This window comes from Acomys russatus, chromosome 7, assembly GCF_903995435.1.
Source record: "Acomys russatus chromosome 7, mAcoRus1.1, whole genome shotgun sequence".
NCBI lineage: Eukaryota > Metazoa > Chordata > Mammalia > Rodentia > Muridae > Acomys > Acomys russatus.
This window is the reverse complement of record NC_067143.1, coordinates 53720829-53742906: the sequence shown is the minus strand read 5'-3', so window position 1 is coordinate 53742906 and position 22078 is coordinate 53720829. Positions and strand designations below refer to the sequence as shown.

The 22078-nt window shown below is 48.5% G+C and overlaps 1 protein-coding gene across 2 annotated transcripts in view; it reads right to left on the bottom strand.

The window, feature by feature from the left end:
• Nucleotides 1–22078, bottom strand: part of Clpb (caseinolytic mitochondrial matrix peptidase chaperone subunit B) — a 125944-nt gene that overhangs the window by 15151 nt on the left and 88715 nt on the right. For both annotated transcript variants that reach the window (XM_051149072.1, XM_051149073.1), the window contains 2 exons: nt 21300–21397; nt 9424–9538 (listed from right to left, as the gene is read on the bottom strand). In XM_051149072.1, coding sequence (XP_051005029.1) covers nt 9424–9538; nt 21300–21397 — 213 coding nt within the window. The remainder of the gene's footprint in view (nt 1–9423; nt 9539–21299; nt 21398–22078) is intronic.

The window sequence follows — 22078 nt, the reverse complement described above, 5'->3', positions numbered from 1 at the left end:
TAGACAGAGACTTGTTTAAGTCATGTAGCTGGTAGAAGGTATAGCTGGTAGATATTCTGTCATGCTCACAGACAGGATCTTAGTGTAGTTGACCTCTGAGGGGCTCCACCCAGCAGCGGATTGAAACAGATGCTGAGACTTCACAGCCAAACATTGGGTAAATGGTAGGGAGTCTTGTGGAAAAGTGGGTGGAAGGAGAGAAGGACCTGGAGTGACAGGAGCTCCATAAGAAGACCAACCGAGCCAACTAGCCAGTACCCGAGGGGCTTGCAGAGACTGAAGCACCAACCAAGGACCATGCATGGACTGGACCTAGGCCCCCTACACAGATGTGGCCAATGGGCAGCTCAGGCTTCATGTGGGTCTCCTAGTAAGGGGAGGGGGGCTGTCTCTGACATGGACTCTGTTGCTTGCTTTTTGATCACTTCCCTCTGGCAGGGCTGCCTCGACAAGCTACAGGGGCAAACTCTCAGTCTTGAAGCAATTTAATGAGCTGGAGTGGGTGGGTGGTGGCTCCCCTTTTCTGAGGAATAGAGGAAAAGGGAGGGGTAGGGACTATAACTGGGATGTAAAGTGAATACATAAATAAGTTAATTTAAAAAAGAGTTGCTTCTTTCCCAAAACTTGCCTTTACAAACAAGAACAACCACGCAACAAACAAAAACCCCATACCCGATACACCCGCATTAAGAAGTGAGCTCCAATCTGGGTCACACTAATGGAAACACAGTAGTTAGGAGCAGGAAGAGGACAGAGGACTGTACAATGTCAGGGTCTGTCTGCAGATGGAAAGTCTGTCTGGTCTGGTCCCCAGAGTGTCACAGGAAAATAAGAAAAGGATAGATGTCAGAGAACAAGGTCTGGAAACTTCCTCAATGGAGGAGTCAACAGTCTTAGTGTCTACCAATCTGGAGGGTCAAGCTCCCAAATGTTACGCAGTTGGGCATCAAAGCAGCTGCAGAACTGATGACAGATCACAGGGGCAGAATCTGGAGTGGTGATGGGCCCAGAGCGAAGGGAAGGAGAGCGCATAAGGGATAGGTAGGAGCAGACTGGGTCTGGGCCACCTGTCTAAGGCAGTAAGCCCCATGCTTGTCTTCTTCCTTACCTTCTAGAAACAGATGGAAAGAGTGCACACTCACAGAACACAGGCTAGCCACCTGTGCTGACAGGAGTTGCTCCCTGAGAAGGGCTGGGGGAAATGGCCTGATTCCCGCCCTGGGCTGAAGTGTGGATCTTCTCTAAATAACTGGCTCGGGCTCTCTGAATGGCCTGGTTAGGGGGGAGGACTCAGAGCCCTCATGGGCCTGAACACAGAGATAATGGAGGAAACTCGAAGCATGTTTAAGCAGGAATTGCTGGTGCCAACAGAAACAAGGAGCTCGGGGTGAGGGTACTTGGGGACAAGTTCAGGTAGCAATTGGCAGAAGTTAAGGCTCTGTGGACGCCATGTGTGAACAAGTGTGTATGTGTATGGGCAGGTGACAGGATCAGCTGAAAAGAGCCATGTTCTTCCAAAGGCTGGCAGATATGGCAATCTTTGTGGAGAACAGAGGAAGCCTGAAGCAGGTTTAGGCTTTGTGTATCTGGGGAGGCAGAAGAACCCAGCATCACGCAGACAGGTGGACTGGACCCCTCAGGCAGGGTATCATGTTTGTGAGGTTCTGCTCTTGGCTGTTCTTTTGGGGTAGCATCCTAGCCCATTGAGAGCTGCACACTGCTGGGCTGTGCAGTACACACACACAAACACACCATGGAGAATGTGGAATTGAATTACGCCTGGGGCCATCTTTCCCCTTCCTTTCTAATAATGCACCTGGGAGAGAGCTCTTTATAATGCCAGGCAGACTCCACTGCACAGCTGTCCCTGGTCAATTCTGCCAGACCCAGGGCATGAGTCTGCGGTGGGCCTGCTCTGGGGTCCCTGTGAAACAGGCGAAATGCCAACCATTAAACAATTATAACTCTGGATATTTCTAATAATATCTGAAGAGAAAAACGGCCAAGCAGATGGAGTCCGACAGAATGAAAAATGATGGCAGCTAGGAAAAACTGGGGAAGGCGAGCCCCAGGGTGTTATGTGGCTGAGGGCTCAGGCTGGGGAGCCTGGAGAGTCCTGTCAGGCCAGGGTAAAGGTTGGGCCAGATGGAGAGCTGAGTGGACCCATATGCATGTGGCCATAAGTACTGATGCTCTCACTGTGGTTCAGCAAATGTGCGACTTACTCTGTAGCACTTTACAGTTTATAGTTTACGAAGAACCTCTGTATCAGTGACGTCACGTTGCCTCATTATGATTCTATGAGGCAAGATGGGCAGGGAACTTGATTCCTGTTTTATAGATGAGAATATGCACATAGACGTTAGGAAATCTGCTCAGGTCCACAGGGACATAATCAGAAGAGCAGGGCTTTAGCTCACTGTGGCTGACCCCTGAGCCTGCCTACGCTGTGCGAGGACCATAGCAAAGGCAGGCAGCTCTCGTAGCCCTGACTCACTCTCAAAACTTTCTCTCTGCAGTCTTCCAATCCGGCAACCTCAGCCATCCAGCACTGTGCCCCGATCCTGTCCTCACTACTGCTCTTGGCTCTCCACAGTGCGGGAGCAGCTCAGTACCCCGCACCCCGCAATAGACCCCAGCTCTACAAGTTCCAACCAGGCTGTACTAGTGCACATCGCATGTGTGTCCTGTCTCTCACCAGATGCTTTCTCCTGCCCACGTCTGTTACTGCGAGACCGCTGAAACATGTATGTGTTCCAAGTCTTCAGGACCAGTTTCACCATAATGCCCCTAGCCTATCAGGTCTCTGGGATGCATTCACTTACAGAGTGCTGTGGCGACACGATGAGCTAAGAGGAGCTAGCCTGGAGTCCCGTGTCCTGCTACTCCTTTATAGTCTTGGCTTCTTCACTTCTAAAACACCTGTACAGGCTCATATGCTGTCAGCTCCCCATGAAGAGAAAGTGAGTTAGTGGTTAGGAAAGCATAAAGACAGGCTGCAGAGAGTGGGGCGAAGATGAGGGAGAGAGCAACGGGAATCACAGTGGTGGCACTGAGGGCAGTTAGTGTCAGTATTTTAATTTTTTTGACTTTTAGTTATTTTTTTTATGTTTTTCAAGACAGGGTTTCTTGGTGAGCCCAGGCTGGCAGAACTCAGAGATCTGCTTGCCTCTGCCTCCTGAATGCTAGAAATAAAGGTGTTAGCATTTTAAAATTTCTCAAGTGGTATACATTATCTCTGTCTCACACAGGAAGACTCTAGGAACATCAACTAGGGGCATCAATGTAAGGGATTCTTCTGCCTGTGCCTTTGTATCCAGGGGAGAAAGTGCCCTAACCTGAATCTGTTCTAGGAGGTAGGTGCTGGACACTCAGGGGTCCCTGAGCCTAGCTTCTCACTGGTTTCAATTCTTGGTATCTCTGGGGTTGCAAGAAGGAAGGCTGATTCTCCAACTCCGTTTTACAGAGGACAGTGTGGCTGGGAGAGACTGAGTGCTGTGGTCACTTCTGCCACTCTGGGGAAAGGCTGCTAGTCTCTCCTAAGCCCTCTAGGCGGCCTCTGCAAACAAGCTCTTGCCATGCACTTGGCGCGCACCTCTCAGGTAAACGCTGTCACAAAGATCGAGGGCTCTAGATGGGATGAGTATACTGGGAGTGTGGCAGAGCAACTCCAACTGCTTGAAGCATAAGGTGGAGCAGGGCATACTGGGAAGGCTCTGCTACTCTCAAAGTTCTTCCATCCAGCTGAAGGTTCTGGGGCAGCCTGAGCAGCTGACTCATATGTCTTGATAAGTTCTTTTATTTTAACATTTATTTTTATTTATGTATCTGGAGGACATAGAGGGTGTCAGTCTCCTGGAGCTGGAGTTATAGGCAGTTGAGAGCCAATATGGGTGCTGGGATTGGAACTCAGGGCCTCTTAACTGCTGAGTCATCATCTCTCCAGCCCCTCTTGATAAGTTCTAAAGGTTTCACGTGGGAGGATTTTCAAAGCAACCCAGTAACCTGGAAACACAGCTATTCTATCCTGTGGCATCTCCCGGGGAACTAGTCCTATAGCGCGATGCTCGTGGTTGGGAGTCATCCTTGTGTATACCAGCAGTATCAAAACGGGCTCTCTAGCCAGGCAGTGGTGGCACACCCCTTTATTCCCAGCATTCAGGAGGCAGGGGCAGGTGGATTTCTGTGAGTTCCAGGACAGCCAGGGCTTCACAGAGAAACCCTGCCTCAAAAAACAAAACAAAATAAAAGGTTCTGTCTTCATTTACCTCTGTACAGCTTTGTTCAACCTTTGTACAGCTATGGCCCAACTCTAGGAAACAGTTGACCCAAGGTAAACCCTGACCTCTGAGAGAAAAATCCACAAGCTCAGTAGACCACCAAACCATTAATGTAATGACAGGCGTTCACAGGAAGCCCAGGGCCTGAGCACTGGGAGAATTGGAAGGTGGGCCAGGGAAGGCGTGTGGGCAGCCCCTGCTGTAGAAGTGCAGTGGAAGGAGAGACTTGCATAGTGTGGGGGATTCAGAGAATCTACTGGGCTCTGGGGGAATGTCTGTGAGGCTCATGTCTCACATAGACACAGTTCTGAAGCTGTCAGGTATGTGCAGGCTGACCTGCTGCTCACCCAGGAGGTCAAAGGCCAAGGAGTATGGCTGTAATTAATGACCTTACTAGAGTTCTCTTTGCAGTATGCTTGTGAGCTACCAGAGGACAAGTGCTGTAGTTTCTCTTCTTTCCGCAGCGCACTTGACAGGGGCGGACAAGGGACAAGGGACCACACCACATAAGTGAAGTTTATTAACTGCTTCAGTGCCTACTTTGAGTGGTGAGTGGATAACACAAACATGTCCTGGTATCTTTGCACAAGGCGCCTGAAGTCCACTGCTGCTGGACTTGGTTAGCTAGCATATAGGACTCAGCTGAACCCTAGAGTTAGGAAGGCCTGAAGGACAGCTATAGGCTGAGAGGGCAGCAGTGACAGACAAGCAGAAAGGCAAAGGCAGGCTGTTGTGGTTGATGTGAGTGCTCAAGCCAGGGCCGAGATGAAGGAGGTGGCGGTGGCAGCACCAGCAGGCCCTACATGCCATGTCAGGACAACAAGGACCACTCAAAGGATTCAACAAGGGGTGATACTTAGATTTGTGTTTTCTTTTCTTTCTTTTAAAATAAGTTATTTATTTTTATGTGCATTGGGGTTTTGCCAGCATGTATGTCTGTGTGAGGGTGACGGACCCTCCAGAAGTTACAGATGGTTGTGAGCTGCCACGTAGGTGCTGGGAACTGAACTTGGGTCCTCTGGAAGAGTAGACAGTGCTCGCTTTGTTTTGTTTTTTAAGATAGGACTTCTCTGTGTAGCCTTGACTGTCCTAGACTTGCTTTGAAGACCAAGCTGGCCTCAAACTCACAGAGATCTGCCTGCCTCTGCTTCTGGAATTACAAGCTTCAGCCAGCACGTCCGGCTTGCAGCCAGTGCTCTTAGCCAATGGCCATCTCTCCATCCCTAGATTTGAGTTTTCTAAAGATCACTCTGGCCCATGAGGAACACTGTGTGGCCAGACTGGAGTGTCAGGCTGTGATGGCTCATACTTGGCAGCTTGGCAGGTCCTATACTCATGGAGGAGATAAGCCTCTGGGCATGCCAATGAAGGATGATCCAGCTTAGGTTACCCTTGGTGGTACCAGGACATGGGTAAGGGTCCCAGACTCAATAAAAAGGAGAAAGTGAACTAACACCAGCTCTCTGTTAGCGAGTGCCTGAAGCCCCTGTCACTATCATCCTCTGCTATTATGGACTGTATTCTTGAACTATGAACCCAAGTAAAACCTTTCTCCTTTAGGTATTTTACCACAGCAATGAGTAGTGATGTACAGAAATAAATGATGGACAGAAAAGGAAGTGAGGCCAGAGAAGACAGAACTATAGGGTGAAGAGGAGGGAAGGCGGAGCCAAGGAAACGTCTATGTTTCTATCTAGGAGTCCAGTGCCATGAGGCCTAGTTCTGAATATGCTCGGCAGACAGCCTTTCTAGGTGAGTGGGACTTGTGCTGCTCTCCCAGGAAGTTGGCCAGCCATCATTTGACCAATACCAGCTCGGGTTCTGGAAGGAGAAACTCACTTTCCATGCCCATGTGGTATGTAGGTTGGCCTGGTGTATCATGTGACCTTTAACAGACAAGAGCGCCCATGGGGTCAGGTTTGCCGGGCTGGTGCTTTAGCTCCTCCATTTGTAAGGCAGTAACTGTGCGCCAGCCTTGCTAGAAGCCCCGCAGCTGGGGATCACACTGATAAATTCACTGTATTACTTTGCACAAATCAATATCCCAGCACTTACCAGGGGTTGATGTGACCGAAATTGGTTTCAGCCAATTCGTGAGGGTAATAAATGGCCATTTATCAAATCAATTCATTCTGCAGCACTCCTCTAGCTGCCCATCCTCATGGTACCCATGGGGTGCTAGGCTCTGTCCCCCTCTACACAGTCCCTAATACACATGCAACACTAGCTTGGAGAATCCAGAGAGGCCTGACATAGCCTCTAGATATGACCGGCCTGCTGGGGTTCCAGGGCACCGGGGTCCTGAGTACTGCTTGCCTACCACAAGTTCAGACTCAAAGAGCCTTATGCTTTGACTAGGCTGCTCATTCCTTCTTTTGGGATCCAAGATGCTTCTGGTCTCAGGAATGAACATGGTACAGGACATTCTCAGTGTGATCCCAGCTGCAGGGCTTCTCAGCAAGGCAGATGCACAGCAAAAGAAAGCAAGGAAAGGGCACAGTCTGTACAACATGGACCCCCCCAAGGGTACTGTTTTGTGTAGGGTCACCAGAACCATAGCAGGGCCAATCCATATGGGACAAGGAGTGGGCCTTTCTGGCAGCAAGTTTACTGCTGACCTAATGCAGAGTTCAGAAGACAGAGAGGGGCTCTGACGGAAGGGAGTTGCCAGGGTGCATATTCTGACAGCTCTTGGAGGTAGAAAGTAGATCACCTACTCTGAGCCAATTGCAAGGGATGACATCAAGACAAGCACCAGAGGTCAGCTCAGAGCCGGGGAAGAGGCAAGCTGGGACTGGGTGTCACAGGCGGAAGTAATCAGCTCTGGGCCTGACCTCAAGAGTACAGGACCCAACCCAAGACATCTTAAGGACAGGGACTAGGCTGTGTGCTGTGTGCCACAGACAGGAGAAACATGGGCTTCTGAGTCATGGGTGTTGGTCTTAGTATCTCACTATAAAGGAATGTGGCCATGCTCTGTGGTGCATGTCTGTAATCCCAGCACTCAGGGAGGCAGAGGCAGATGGGCACTGTGAGTTCGAGTCCAGCCTGGTCTACAAAGTGAGTACAGCCAAGGCAAAGAAAAGGCAAGGAAAGTGGTGCCTAAGAATTGAGATACAGAGAGGAAAATGTAAAACACTATTTCTGGGGAGCCTTTTTGACTTGTGAGCTTGAGGGGCTGCTGAGAGGTGAGGGTCAGAGGTTAGGATAAAGCCTGTTGGAAACTGGTCTGTAGGAAGCTGAATCATCGTGAGGGCAGCTGTAGTCCAGTCCAGTTGATGTGAGACTGCAACCAGTAGTGTGTTCTATTAGGCCCTCAGTTAGGGTCCACACCTCTATTTATATACAGGACACAAGTGTATAACTAGAACCCAAGAGCATCCAGGTGCAGATTGGACCCACCTGCCTGACCCTACAGGCTGCCTAGATGGGATGGTGGCTTTGTTTCCTGGGCTCCACTCATCTGCTGAAAGAGTCAGTCCTGCTGAGGGCTCATGAGTCTCGGGACACACGAGGACGATGGAGAGAAGACTAGGTGGCTCAGCTGTACTTGGGGTAACTTCCACTATTTAATAGTTATTCCCTAATGTGTGCCCAAAAGAGGGCAGCCTGGATTCCAGCCTGATGGATTCTTTCTTAATAAGCAGAGCCTAGTGAGTCCTGAACAGACATTGGACAGCATGTAATGGAACAAGATGCTTAGAAGGACCAGTCAGCAGGGCCAGCAGACAGTTTAGGATAGAAGGGTTTTTTTTTTGGTTTTTTTTTTCGAGACAGGGTTTCTCTATGTAGCCTTGGCTGTCCTGGGACTCGCTTTGTAGACCAGGCTGGCCTCGAACTCATAGCGACCCGCCTGCCTCGGCCTCCTAAGTGCTGGGATTAAAGGTGTGCGCCACCACACCCGGCTCTAGGATAGAAGGTTTTAAACTCTAGCTGAGTGGCAGATAGCCTAAAGGGCCTGGATACCCTATGAGCATATACAGGGGGAGGTAATCTCCCTCAGGAACAGTCATAGGGGAAGGGAATAAGGGGAAAAGGGGAGGGAGGGAAGAATGGGAGGACACAAAGGATGGGATAACCATTGAGATGTAACAAGAATAAATTAATAATAAAAAATTAAAAAAACAAAAACAAAAACAAAAAAATATGAACCTTAGTTGAATGAATAAAATAAAGTAAAACCTGAAAACAAAAATATAAAAACTAGGGCTGGAGAGATGGCTCAGTGGTTTAGTGCACTATTTGCTTTTCCAAAGGAGCCGAGTTCAATTCCCAGCACCTACATAGTAGCTCACAACTGTCTGTAACTCCAGTTCCAGGTGATCTGACACCCTCACACCAATGCACATAAAATAAAATTAAATAAATTACTTTAAAAAACCCATAAAAACTAGGCTCTGACCCCACAGGTATAAATTGAGGCCTGAGACAGTGGCTGCTGGTCCAGAGACCATCCTAGGAGAAACACTCGTCTTGAGAGGAGACCCCTCCCCGCCCCAGTTTAGTCTGGCACAGGCAACCACTTCCCTGCCTCCCCTGCCTCTAGTCACCCTAAAACAGACACAGGTCCATAGAATGAAGATGAGGCCCTTGCCCTCAGTGGCACACACTGTCCATGCTGTCCTGGCAGAAGGGCCTCAGTGTGGGACTGAGCCTGTCACCAATGGGGAAGAAGGCACTTCTTGGGATGTTTTCCATAAAATCCAGCCATGCAGTTACTGGCAAACCATTCTCAAAGTTTGGGGGTGAGTCCTGGGCTGGCTGGCATATAGAAACTACTCTACCTTAGCTACCCCTCTCTGAGTCTCAGGTGTCCTGCCTTAAAAGTGGGAAATGGGGGTTGTGGACCAGATAAAGAGTTCTAATTCCATGCACAGGGAAATAGCCTCAAGCAAATTTCTTAAATGTTGTATCATGTTCCTTTGTACAATGGTATTTGATGGTGTCCAACTCACAGTATTGCTTTAAGGACTACTAAATGATCTACAATATGCGGGGAGCTTAAGACAATGCCTGGGGTACAGATGGTACTCGGCAAATAGTAACTGAAAATAAACTGCACCTCTGGCTTTGGGGCAGTAGAGCACAAGCTGCGGCTCCCCCCCCCCCCCCCCCCCGACCTAGCGCTGAGGACAGGACTCACCAGCACCCACAGTGGCGATGGCACTCTCCTGGCCAATGATGTGTTCCTTCAGTCGCTGCTCTAGTGGGAAGCGGCGTCGCTCCTCTGCCTCGCGCTTTCTCTGCTTCTCCAAGTACTGAGGGGAAAAGAACAAATGGTTCAGGGGGGCTGGCCTCAGCAGGACCTTGGTTTAATCTGTCCGTTGGTGGAGGGGAAAACTGCTGATGTTGGTGCCCTGGAGGCCCTACTCCGGCTGATGACCACTGGAGGCTGGTTCAGGTCACTCCTCGCCCTTCTAGGACATGCACGAGTTGCAGGGCCTGACCACAAACAGCTCTTGGGCAGAACCAACCACTCTCCTCATGGTTTGACAGCGCTAAGTGCGTATACTGTATCTTTCACTAAAGATGCTACTACTGCAGAAGTTTGCTCACCCTCTGAAAGCCTATCCCAACTCCACAAAAAAGGAAAGCACTAACAGCTAGAGACGGTGATGTGGTGTACAGAGCGGGGACACACACAGAGAATGCTTGAGTGGGGCTCTCTGGGACAGGGGACTGGAAGAAGCTGGAGGACTGCTGGCTGACTGGGCAGTGGGGGCTGAGGGTGTGGGCCTGACTGGGAAGGATTTACAAAGGCGGAAACTGGCAGATCCTAAACCAAGAAGCAAATGTCAGGTCCTCAGGTGGCTTTTCTCCCCAGGCCTCAGGAACGTGGGCATCTCTCTTGGAAAACAACTGTCAAGATAAGGCCCTGTCACAAAAGTTGTAGTTGCAGATTGTTCTTGCGGGCAGAGTGGATGAAAAATACCTGCTACTTGGGTAGTGTTTTCCTGTTATAGTAGTGACCTTGACAGAAGTTAAAAAAAATAAATAGCAAACAATCCAATTTTGGCTGTTGCTATCAGTCTGTAGCTGAAAGCTCCCATCAGTCCTTGGTTTCATATGGAGCAATAATTCGGGGCCGATCCCAGTGGAGTGACGCTTGCCGGCTGGAATCCAGAGCCACTGTGCAGCTCCCTCAGGCGCCACATACATCACCTGGCTCTGCCAACTCCAGCCATATATCTGCCTCTTCCTCCTCTCTGCCCACAAGCCCATTCAGCACTCAGGCCCACTGGGCTGGGAGGTGCTGATGACAACACACACACACACACACTCTTTCTTTGGAATGGTGCCAACTTGTTGGACAGACCCTAGAGGAGCCTGAAGGCGAGGCTGGCTTGTAAGGATGTGCTGGGCACATTCCACACTGCCCTGAGACTGCTGTGTGCCAGGCACTGTGCTCAGCACTTTATCCACTGCCTCAATTTATAGTCCCCTCCCATGAGAAGGTGGGCTCTTCTTCAGGCTCACAGTGAACAAGCTCCGCTAAAGACAGATATGAACTCCAATGACCCCACCCATTTAAGAGCTAGTGACCAGCGATAGTAAGAACCTCCCAGAATCTTCGTTTCCTCACCAGAGCATGGAGACAGTGCTTGAAGAGGAAACGAGACAAGCACTTGGCAGAACCTGGCATGCAGCAAGTATGGGAGGGTATAAGTGACTCAGATGTCCTAGAAATAAATATCTGCCCTTATGAAGCATTTGAGCACACTTTTCTTTCTTCCTTTCCTTTTCCTTCTAGGAGTGGGGACTGAGCCTGGGACTCTTGCTCATGCTAAGCAAGCACTTTAACTCTGAGCTGTGTGACAGGCCTGGTCTTGGGTAAGTACTACTTCCCACAGCTTCAATCCCAGCACCTGGGAGGCAGAGGCAGGCAAATCTCTGTGAGTTCAAGACCAGCCTGGTCTACAGAGGGAGTTCCAGGACAGCCAGGGCTACACAGAGACACTTGTCTAGAAACAAACAAACAAATAAACAAGCACAAACAACCTACTACTTCCCTTTACTCCATTTGGTAACCAGTTGGCTAATGTGTTTTTGAGGAGGGGGGTAGGTGGCTATTATTTAATTCAATTATAGGTAGAGTTCCACAGACTGAAAGAAGGGGTGCTCTGTCTTAAAGGGAAGCCAGGAGAGAAGTCTACTGCCTTGGAAGCACCTCCTGAGGCACCCTCTCTTGGAACCTCAGTCTGCAGGCGCTGTCTCCAGGAGACAGCTTGACTACTTGAGGCAGCCATCTCTGGCCCCCAGTTTTCCCTACATGGCATGTACTGTGCGTAGTTTCCATCTATGGGCCTCATAGAACACACCTTTCCTCCTGTGCCAGGCAAAGCCTAATGAAAATTCATATTCACTTTGTTGAGTGAGGTGTGACCATTGCGGTTCCTCAAGAATTCTCCAGAACACATTTCTTCTTGCAACTCTTCTTTGTAGCTCAAGATTTTATGTTGCTTTAGTAATCCCACTAATTTCTTGGATGAAGGGCAAGAGTTCTTAACCACTGTGGAAGTGAGCATGCGGGGGTGGAGGGGTGGGAAGGGTGGAGGGGCAGGGGGATGATTGAACTGGTTGGTTTCTTGGGAGCTTCCTAGATGGCACTGGGAAAGGTTCCTATAAAACCAACCCCTAGAATACATACCAGATCCTCCCAAGACTCAAACATTTAATTTAGAAAAACATTTCTGAAAGGTACCAGATTTCTTTGATAAAAATGTACAGGAGAGCTGGGTTAAAGTGCTTGTTTGCTCTGCAGACCTGACACCTTGCTTCCAACATCCAGATCCCATGGTGGGAGGACAGCACAACTTCTACCCATGTGCACCATGGCACACATGAACCTGCATTTATTGCACGTATATCACACACACCACAGTGGGGGCTAAAGGAGGCCAACTGTACTGCTTTCTGTTGATGTGCCATGGTGTAGAAGAGTCTGTACTAAATCAGCTTTTAATGTGTATTATTTTAAACTACTAGGAACTAGTCTTGTCCATACCAGGCACAAGTCACTTTTTAAAGGCAGCTAGCCTGAGCCCAGCCTTGTGGAAAGTTATTCAGTAGAAAAAAGAAAAAAGTAAGTCTGGAGAAGGAACATACTTGATTTGTTTTGTCCCCCCGCACCCCCAAGTCAGGGTTTCTCTTGTGAAACCTTGGCTGTCTGGTCTTGAACTCACAGCGGCCCACCTGCCTCTGCGGGATTAAAAGTGCTGCCACCACCGCTACCATGCCTGGCTGAAGCACTTGATTGGTTTTGCTCAGTCTGCGGGAAGGGAGGAGGAGGATGCAGGCTTTAGTGTGCCTGGTTCTTGGAGGGCAAGTGGGGAAGGGCTACAGGACTGATTCAAGGCCCTGCTTTAGTGGGCTTCCACAACCTTGAAGCCATGACAGGTAATGAGCCAACAGAAGCAGAGGGTGCTGTATTGAGAGGTCCTGGGAAGGGGCTGCCGAGAGAGCAGGTGTGGGAAGGGAGAGAGCGTCCTTCCTGAGAAAAGCCTGGTACAATGAACTTCAGCTGCTTTCACCTGGCGCGGCCGGCGGCCAGCTTCCCATGCTGCATCTTGGCTGGACAGTCGCAGCCTCTGCTTTCTATCAGTCTTGATTTAATATGGCACTTCTCCTAGCCATGAGTGCATTTACAGGAAAGGGCTGTAAGGCCTAGCTAAGCTTGCTTCACTCAGAGGTGAGTGGCACTGCACGGGAGGGCTTTGGGCAGAAGGCCCGTGTGACAAGTATTTTGATTACCGGGTATGCCTTAGGGGACAGGTTTGACGATTAGGCTGGTGAGGAGAGGGCAGCTGTGGTGCTGGTGGTAGGTGGGCAGAATAAAGTCCCTGGGCAAGAGTGGGGTTGTGAGGTGTAGAGAAAGGAACAGAAAAGCCAAGCCAACTTTGCACATTCTCATGGGGAGGTGAGGCCGCCAGAGATACTGGCTACTCCTGTGCCCTCAGGTGTCCTATACTTCTGACTCCTAATAGGTCATGGTCAGGACTTCCATGAGTCCCTGAAATGTGGTGACAGGAAGAACTACTCAGGAAGGTCAACAAAGCAGACTAGACAGCACAGAGGACACTGGGGTAGGAGTGATGACAGCAGAGGCATCCAACACAAAGCAACTGCCTTATTGAGGTACATTTTTTAAAAGTCTGAGGGATGCCAGTCAAATGGAACAGGGGACATGGGGTGAGAGAGGTAGGAAGGGACATGGAAGCCTCTTGAACTAGCTCATCACATACAGTCCATGTGCAGAGGGCTGACCACAGGGCGGCCGCCAGTCCCGTTGGACTTGGTCTCACCAGGTCAGCTTCCAGAGTCCGCTCTCCACTTTCTCTCCTCTCTTTGTCTACCCAGAGGCCCTCTATCCCTGCTGGGGACTGGGCCTTCTTTTGTAGCCTCAGAGCCATCCTGCCAGGGGTGGTGCTCTCTTTCTCTCTCTCTTCTGATGCCAAGAGAACCTGGCTTGAATTTACATATGTGATTTTGACCTTGTCATATCTCTGTAAATGGCTGGGTTGGTCCAGAGACAGAGCTGGAGAGAAAGTTAAGGGCAAGCAAGTGGCTACAGTGAGGATGCTCTCAGATTTGGAGTGTGTGATGCTGACAATTCCTTGACTCCTGATCTTTCATCACTTGGATAGCTGCTAGATTTATCCACTGCCACTTTCCCCTTTGTAATTAGTATTTTAAGGGAACAACTTTAACATTGTGAAGTAAATATCTTGTCACTGTGCAAACTTTTAGTTGCTCGTTTTGGCACTCACTGATGGTCTTGTCTGATCTGGGGTCAGTAATTTGATCCTCATAGTGCTATGAAGGTTGACTATGTCACTGTCTTGATTGGAGAGATAAGTGAACCCTAGCCAGGTCTGCCAGTGGCAGGAGAGACAAATATTTAACTTGGGAAGGCTGCCTTTGAGCCTGTACTTTCTATCTGGGGATGACAGAAGGCACCCCCTCTCCCCTCTTCACTGAGTTTAAAGTCTAATTATGGAGATGAGATCGAAAGCACAAATTTGCTCTATTTGCTTCAACTTCTGGGCTACACAGTGAAAATATTGAAAATAAACACCAGAGAGTGTTCTGGTCAGAAATATCAAATGAGATTAATCAGAAGGAAACAGTAGAAAAACCCAAAATGAAGGACATTCTACAAAATTACCAGCCTGCACTTGTGACAATGGCAAGATCATGAAGGACAAGGAGAGACTGAGAAGCCAGTCCCTCTGGAGGACCGTGACGACTGAGTCCAGCTAAGGACCCAGACTTTCTTCCCTTGCAAAGAAAATCCTGAGGAGCTAGAGAATCTGAACACCATGGCAGGGTTACTTAATATCAATGATTTTTGATATTTTGATTTTGTTACGTGTACTGACAGTATGTAAGAAACTGTGGGCTGAGTGTGTTGCTCTGTTGTACTGCACATGCTCAATGCTCCTGAGTTTAATCCCTAACTATAGAAAAAAAAGCAAACTCCAAAAACACAAAACTGGCAGTGGTGGCACATGCCTTTAATCTCAGCTCATAGGAGACAGAGGCAGGTGGAGCTCTGTATCCTGAATTTGAGCCAGCCTGGTCTACAGAGCAAGTTCCAGGCTAGCTAAAGCTGTAGAGAAAAACCCTGTCTCGAAAAACCAACCAACCAAAGTCCTTGTTTTAAAACAAACAAACAAACAAACAAGCAAGCAAGCAACAAAATCCCATACACAGGACAATCACCCTGAATAGGATCTTAAAATAGTAAGAAAATTTACTTCATGTGTAATTATACAATCCTATCTACTTACCCATACACATACACAACCACAGTGATAAAGTGTTAAACTGTTAACAGTTGGGCATCTGATTGATAAAAAGTTTATTGGAAATTGTTACATGATTTCTGAAATTGGACCAAAATAAAAGGGGGAAGCTAGGAAATGGGCAGGCCTCTGAGACTATTTCTTTATCAGAAGTGTCTGTCTATAAAACATATAAACCATGTCTCTGATATGTATTCCTTCCTTCCTTATCCAAATACATCTTAACAAAAGGTTCTTGAAGAGGCCGGGCGTGGGGGCGCAGGCCTGTAATTCCAGCACTTGGGGAGGCAGAGGCAGGTGGATCTCTGTGACAAAGCAAGTCCAGGACAGCCAGGGCTACACAGAGAAACCCTGTCTCAAAAACCAAAATCAAAGCCAAAAAAAAGATTCTTGAAGGGGTGGGAACAGAAGGCACATAGCAGCTTTCTTCCCGTGCAGCACTTAGCACCTGTGCTGTGTCGCCGAGAGCATGGGACACTTAGCACAATGTGGGAGGAAGATGTGCCCCTCCTGCCCTCCTGGGTGCCCCACCCCACACTCCTGCAGCGCTCCCCTCAGGTCTGGTGGGAGCACCCAGGCTCTCAGGCTGGAATGGGAGCCCTGGGGAGCACCATATCCCCAGCTACCCTGAAGCAAATGAGAAAATATAGAGACAGGAATTGTGCTTGTGATGCTGTCACTGGGATATGCAAATAAAATATATAGGATGGGCCTATCTGCCTAATATTCCTGCCAATTCATTCTCTGGGTGTGATTAAAATGAGCAATAAATTCCTCGTGAGTCTCAGTGGAGTGAGGATCGGGAGAGGAGCTGCGGCTGGCATGCGCGCATCCCCCTCAGCTGAATATTCATCATGGGATAGCTCCCCATATTTTTGTTTTATCTGCCATCATGTGCACAAAGATATATTTCTATCTCTCTTTCATCTCTTAGTTAGGACATGAAAATGGTCTAGGCTTAAGTATTAAACTCTTCATGTACTGAAATCATTCAAAGTGAAATCTAGGCTAACTCTGCCTATTCTGCCAGGAGGTGGGCAAGCATGTTTTCCTAGAGCCTCCCACCCCCAATCCCTCCTGAGGCACTTGTCTGTGCTTTTGATATTGGAGCTAAGAATGCCTGTCCCTCCCACAGTAGGACAGCAAGCTAGGTACAGTGGCCGAGCCTCTCCCACTTTGGATCTTTCCAGGGGGTAAAAGAAACTTAGGCTGGGGAATGCTGCAAGACCCAGAACCTGAGAGCTCGTTGTGAGAAAATCATTTGGTCCAGTTAAGGTGCAGAAGTTCCAAGAATCAGTAATAATTTTTTTTTTTTTTTCCAAGACAGGGTTTCTCTATGTAGCCTTGGTTGTCTTAGACTTGGTTTACAGACCAGGCTGGCCTTGAACTCAGAGATCCACCTGCCTCTGCCTCCCAAGTGTTGGGATTAAAGGCATGTGCCACCATGCCCAGCTTAGTGATTTATTTTTAAGAGGAGGAAATTTGTAAAAACTAGGCTTATGGATAATTTTAAATATATGGAAATTTGTAATAGTAAAGGGGAGGGAGAGGCTTCACAAACACCTGTTAGGGGAGGATGGAGCACTGCAGGAACATGGCAGCAGAGTCCACCCCTCGGCCTGTCACCATCCCATTTGCCATCTGGCAATAGATGGAGAAAATGTGATGTTGCAAGTCTTGGGTCACGTTTTAGAATTCTGAGTTGGCATATAAGACATGGCTGCAGATACGTTTAGGCAAAAGGCCACCTATGTAAAGAGATGTGGATATGGTCTCAAAAGAGTTTATTCAGTACCACAGAGGCACGTCTGTTTAGAATCCTAACAGGCAGGTTGATTCCTGTGTGTCATTTCTTTCTTTCTTGCCTATTTGGTTTTCCCATCTGTGAGGGAGGGGGCATTAAGAGCTCCTGCACAGGCTTGCTACAGGAATAGAGAAAGTACATGTTAAGCACACAGCAGAGTGCCTGGACGCATGCACTAACTGCTGGGAATAACACTATGAACAGCGCGTATACACAGGTAGCAGGCTGTGATACTTGAGATTGGCCTTAGTTGACCGCTCTTCCAGAAAGCCGTCTTGACAAGTCATGCCACTGATTCACTTGCCTGTCCTGGAGTTATCTGTCCTCGGCTATCTAGGCCACAGTCCAGCACACAGCTGTCATTCATAAATAGGTGAAATAACATTAAATTCTCTTCATCTTAGTCATTTCCAAATGTTCCATAATCAGACACATGATGCTAATACTCACAAATTTTCTATAATGAGTATACTCTGACTGGACAATGGTAGGTCAAGGTGGAAGAGGCCTACCTGGGCACTGCTGGGGTGCAGTGCAGGAGGAACAGAAGGGGAGCAAGATAAGATCACAACAGTCGTAACTCACACTGCTGGTAGCTTTGTGTCAACTTGACAGGGCTGGGGGCATCTGAGAGACAGGATTCTTAATCAAGAAAATGCCTCCAAAAGATTGGGCTGCCTGTAAGGTATTTTCTTAATTAGTGATTGATGGAGGAGGGGCCAGTTTATTGTGGGTAGGGCCATACTTGGGCGGGTGCTTCTGGGTTGTATAAGAAAGCAGGCTGAGCCAGCCAGTAAGCAGCACCCCGCCATGGCCGCTGCATCAGCTCCTGCCTCCAGGTTTTTGCCCTGTGTGAGTTCCTACCTTCACTGCTTTTTTTCCCCCTTCGAGACAGGGTTTCTCTGTATAGCCTTGACTATCCTGGACTCACTTTGTAGACTAGGCTGGCCTCGAACTCACAGTGATCCGCCTGCCTCTGCCTCCCAAGTGCTGGATTAAAGGCGTGCACCACCACAGCCCGGCTCTACCTTCATTGCTTTTGATGGAACCGTGACTGAAATAAACTCTTTGCTCCCCCCATTGATTTTGGTCATCGCAGCAACAGAAACCCTACCTAACGCACACACCTAGACACCAGGAGGGAAGGTCTGAGGCCAGGACCTTGGTGCCCTCCATGTCCGAGCCACTGCTCCGAGGGAAGATGCTGCTTACCAAGTGGCAGAGGGAGCTCAGGTCTAAGGCAGTGCGTTTCCTACCAAAGTCTGTGTTAGGAGCTAGAGTTAGAGGCGGAACAATGTACCCAAAGACATCGCGGACAGCAGGACAATGCAGCGGAGATGCTGGGCACTTGGACCTTCAGGATGGATGGAGTCTCCATTGGGTGAGCTGACAACAGGGAAAGGGACTTCTGGCTGTGAAGCTATGGAAGCCCTCACTGGCTCTAAGTGGCATCTGCCTCTCCACAAAAGCAAGCCCTTGTGTGGAAGAGCTCTGTCTTTGAGTCTCAGTCTCTGAGAGCTACCGCTACACTTTGGAGTGAGTACTCTCTCCTCTCTAGCCAGATGCTCCTGCTGCCTCTGCTTTTCCTCAAGGCACAGCAGTTCTTGGCACCTTACTGCAGATTCTCAGGCCTCAACATCTGCTGAGCACATGGCTCAGCAGTTAGGCAGTTGTCCTTGGAGCTCTGGCCGGGTCTGACCTGCACAGGTGAATCCAACCACCATGCTGTTCACTTCGGGCATTGACTTTGGTACTAGGCTAATACTGTGGCTCACCTCCCTGAGGTGACCACATTTTGTTAAGTGGCCTTCAGTGGCTCTAATCACTTTGAAAGAAATCTTTGCAGGACCAGCACCTCCCTATGACATGCCACAGGTGCTTTGTTTTTTGACAGGGTTTCTCTTTGTAGCCTTGGCTATCCTAGACTCGCTTTGTAGACCAGGCTGGCCTTGAACTCACAGCGATCCACCTGCCTCTGCCTCTAGAGTGCTGGGATTAAAGGTGTGTACCACCACACAGGTGATCTTAGTCAAGTGAAGTGCTGCCCTTTTGTCCGAAAGAGGAGATGTTGGGAGAAGTCCCCGGGGCTATCTGGAACCAGCAGGAATCTCATCAAAGCACCCGGAGAAGCTGACCCAAATGGCAGGCAGTGCAGCTGTTCTTAGGGGTGTAGAAGCTGAACACCAAGAGGAAAACAGCAGCCCCTTGAATTTAGTAGCTCTTTTTGGTCCCAAGAACCAATTTGGATGGGTTGTGAAAAGCTAGCTACCATTTCTTAGTCCATCCCTTCTCTTGAGGAAATTATCCTAAGACAATGACTAAGCTGAGGTTATCACCAAGTGGTTCCAGCTCTGCTCTCCTTCAAATATGATAGGGCTACTTTTTTTTGCTCCCCTTTGATAATGTTTGGTAATGGTGGCATCCTATGGCTAGTGCTGGCTGGTGAGTTGTAGGAAGTAAAGTGTTTTACCTCTAGGCTGAGTAGTCAACTGTGAGTGTGGCCATGAGTGTAGAGGTCAGAGGGCAATTTTGTGGAGTTGGTGCTCTCCTTCTACCTTTACATGGACTGTAGAGATCCATCCATGGTTGTCAGGCTTGTGAGGTAAGTGTCACCTTGCCAGCTCTCAACTGAAATTTTGAGACACTTCAGAGTATACTTTTCCTCTGGCCAACAACTAGCAACCAGGAACCAGGAGTGAGGTAGGCGGGTGCTCTCAAGGTGGGGTCTGGGTGCCCTCAATGAGCAGAGCCTATGCTCATCCCCCACCAACAGCAAACAACAGCACAAGGCAAAATACGTCTTTGTTGTTCAAACCACGGAAGTTTTGTATGATTAGAGCAATGCAGGCCAGCTCATCCTGATGGGTATGGGCTCATATATGCGGCTGAATCTGAGGGCTCATTGAGGTTTCAGTGAGGAAAGTGCTAGTCACAGCATCACACAGGCAGAGTGAGAGAGCTAGGATGAGAACCCAGGTCTTTGCTGTCTCAGAGAGGCGGAGTACAGGCCACTAGGTGGGACCTGTCACACTGAATTATCTCTGTGGACAAGACCTCAAGGTTGGGAAGAGCGAAGGGATCAGAAGCCTGGTATTCCAGGCTAGGTCCTGCCTTGTGGTCAGAGTGTTAGTTTCAGTTTTGATGCTAACTCACTGTGGGACCAAAGGCAAGTAACGTCATAATCCTCGCTCCAGTATCTTCAAGAGTAAAACAAACCAGTGGGCTCACACTTCAGATTGATATTTCTTCTATTGCAGTGCCCTCTCAGCAGCTGCACGTGCAACAACACTCTGGGCCATCTTTCCCTCAACCAGAACAGCTCCACTTCCTTCGGATTTGTCTGTTTTGCTTTCGTAAGATTTCCCATCACAGGATCTGATGACTGTCCAGGTTCCTGCCAGGTCTCAGGTTTGTGACTCTGGTTCTTGGAATCTACCCAATTGTTCCCAAATTATAGGTTCTGTGGCTGGGGAAAAGCAGGAGCCTTAGTCTTTTTTTTTTTTTTTTTTTTAAGGGAGTTCAAAAGCTTGGTTGAGAAGATAGCACTAGGATGGGGACTTTGCCTACTCAGATTGAGCGGGCTCTGGCATGTGTGTGGAAGGTGAGAGCGAAGGAGTGATGACAGGAAAGGAGGCTGTAGGAGGCTGTAAGGTATGCGAGGCCCGAGGAACTCATATTTTGCTCAAAACTGCATTTGGCTAGTACCTTTTGCTGGAAAGAAGCTGGGAGGCCATCACCTTAAAAATAAATGTGACTGTTAATTCTCAGACGCCACAAATGGCTTGGGCCTCTCCCTCTTCACAGTCATGACCGGAAACTTCCCTGTCCTTGCTAAGATCAGGGATATGGATATGAATTTAAATAGACAATAGTCATCAAGGGTTGGCTTAGTGATGCATGCCTGCAATCCCAGTATCTTAAGGTACTTTAGTAGATCTGCAGGCAACAGACTCCCAAGTGCTAGAAAACAAACAAGACAAGGACCAGAAAGCCAGGTAAAATGAGCTCATTCCTACATAGAACCTACTATCTAGCCCTGTGGTTACCTGCGTTTGCTTCAGTCTTAATAACTTACTCTGGGAGTGCCAGCCTTGGCTATATAGTAAGACCAGTTGCCAGAAAATAAAGGATCAACATGCAAGGTTATGGGGCTGGAGAGAAGGCTCAGCAGTTAAGAGCACTAGCTCTTTTTCCAGAGGCCCTAGGTTCCATTCCCAGCACCTACATGGCTGCTAACAACTGTCTGAACTCTGGTTCTAGGGGATCTAATGGCCTGCAGCCTCTTTGGAGCACTGCATGCACATGGTAATATAGATACATACAGGCAAAACAGCAACAAACAAACAAACAAACAAACAAACAGAAGGTTAAATGAGGCGTGGGGAACCCATAGCCTCCTCTCTTATTGACCTTGGTCTCAGAAGTTTTCAGAAGCTTCATAACCTCCCCTTCCCGGGCATAGTCCAGGGCTGTGTGTCCCATCTCATTCCTCTGAAGGGGGTTGGCTCCTGGAAGAAAAAGAAGGATAAATGGTCAGGGGCTATATGAATGACTAGTGAGTCCTCAGTATTCACCTACAGGTGGGTTGGGCACCTCAATTTCAGTATGAATCTCCATTGTAATTTAAGACATTGCAGAATGGTAGGAAAACATATCTAGTTACTTTGGAAGGACAAACTATGTGGTTCTTTGTGACAGAGCTGAGGATACTAGGGCTGCCTTCTTCTTCTTCTTCTACTACAACACACACACACACACACACACACACACACACACACACACACACACATAGCTAAACATGCTAAAATTTGGTGAATAAATTCACAAATTTATATACCCAACACAAATGCCAACATATGCACTCACATATATATGTATGTACACTTATGAAAATGTTCACATTTTCAATATAGTCCCATATAAAGAAACACTGACTCACAAAGTCATATAAAAGGGTCCTTTCTAAGCCGGGCGTGGTGGCGCACGCCTTTAATCCCAGCACTCAGGAGGCAGAGGCAGGCGGATCACTGTGAGTTCTGAGGTCAACCTGGTCTACAGAGCGAGTCCAGGACAGCCAAGGCTATGCCAAGAAACCCTGTCTCGAAAAACAACAAAAGAGTCCTTTCTAAAACAGAATAGCTCAAACTTCTTTTCTCAATATTATCTTTTATTTTTCTCCTTTGAGATAG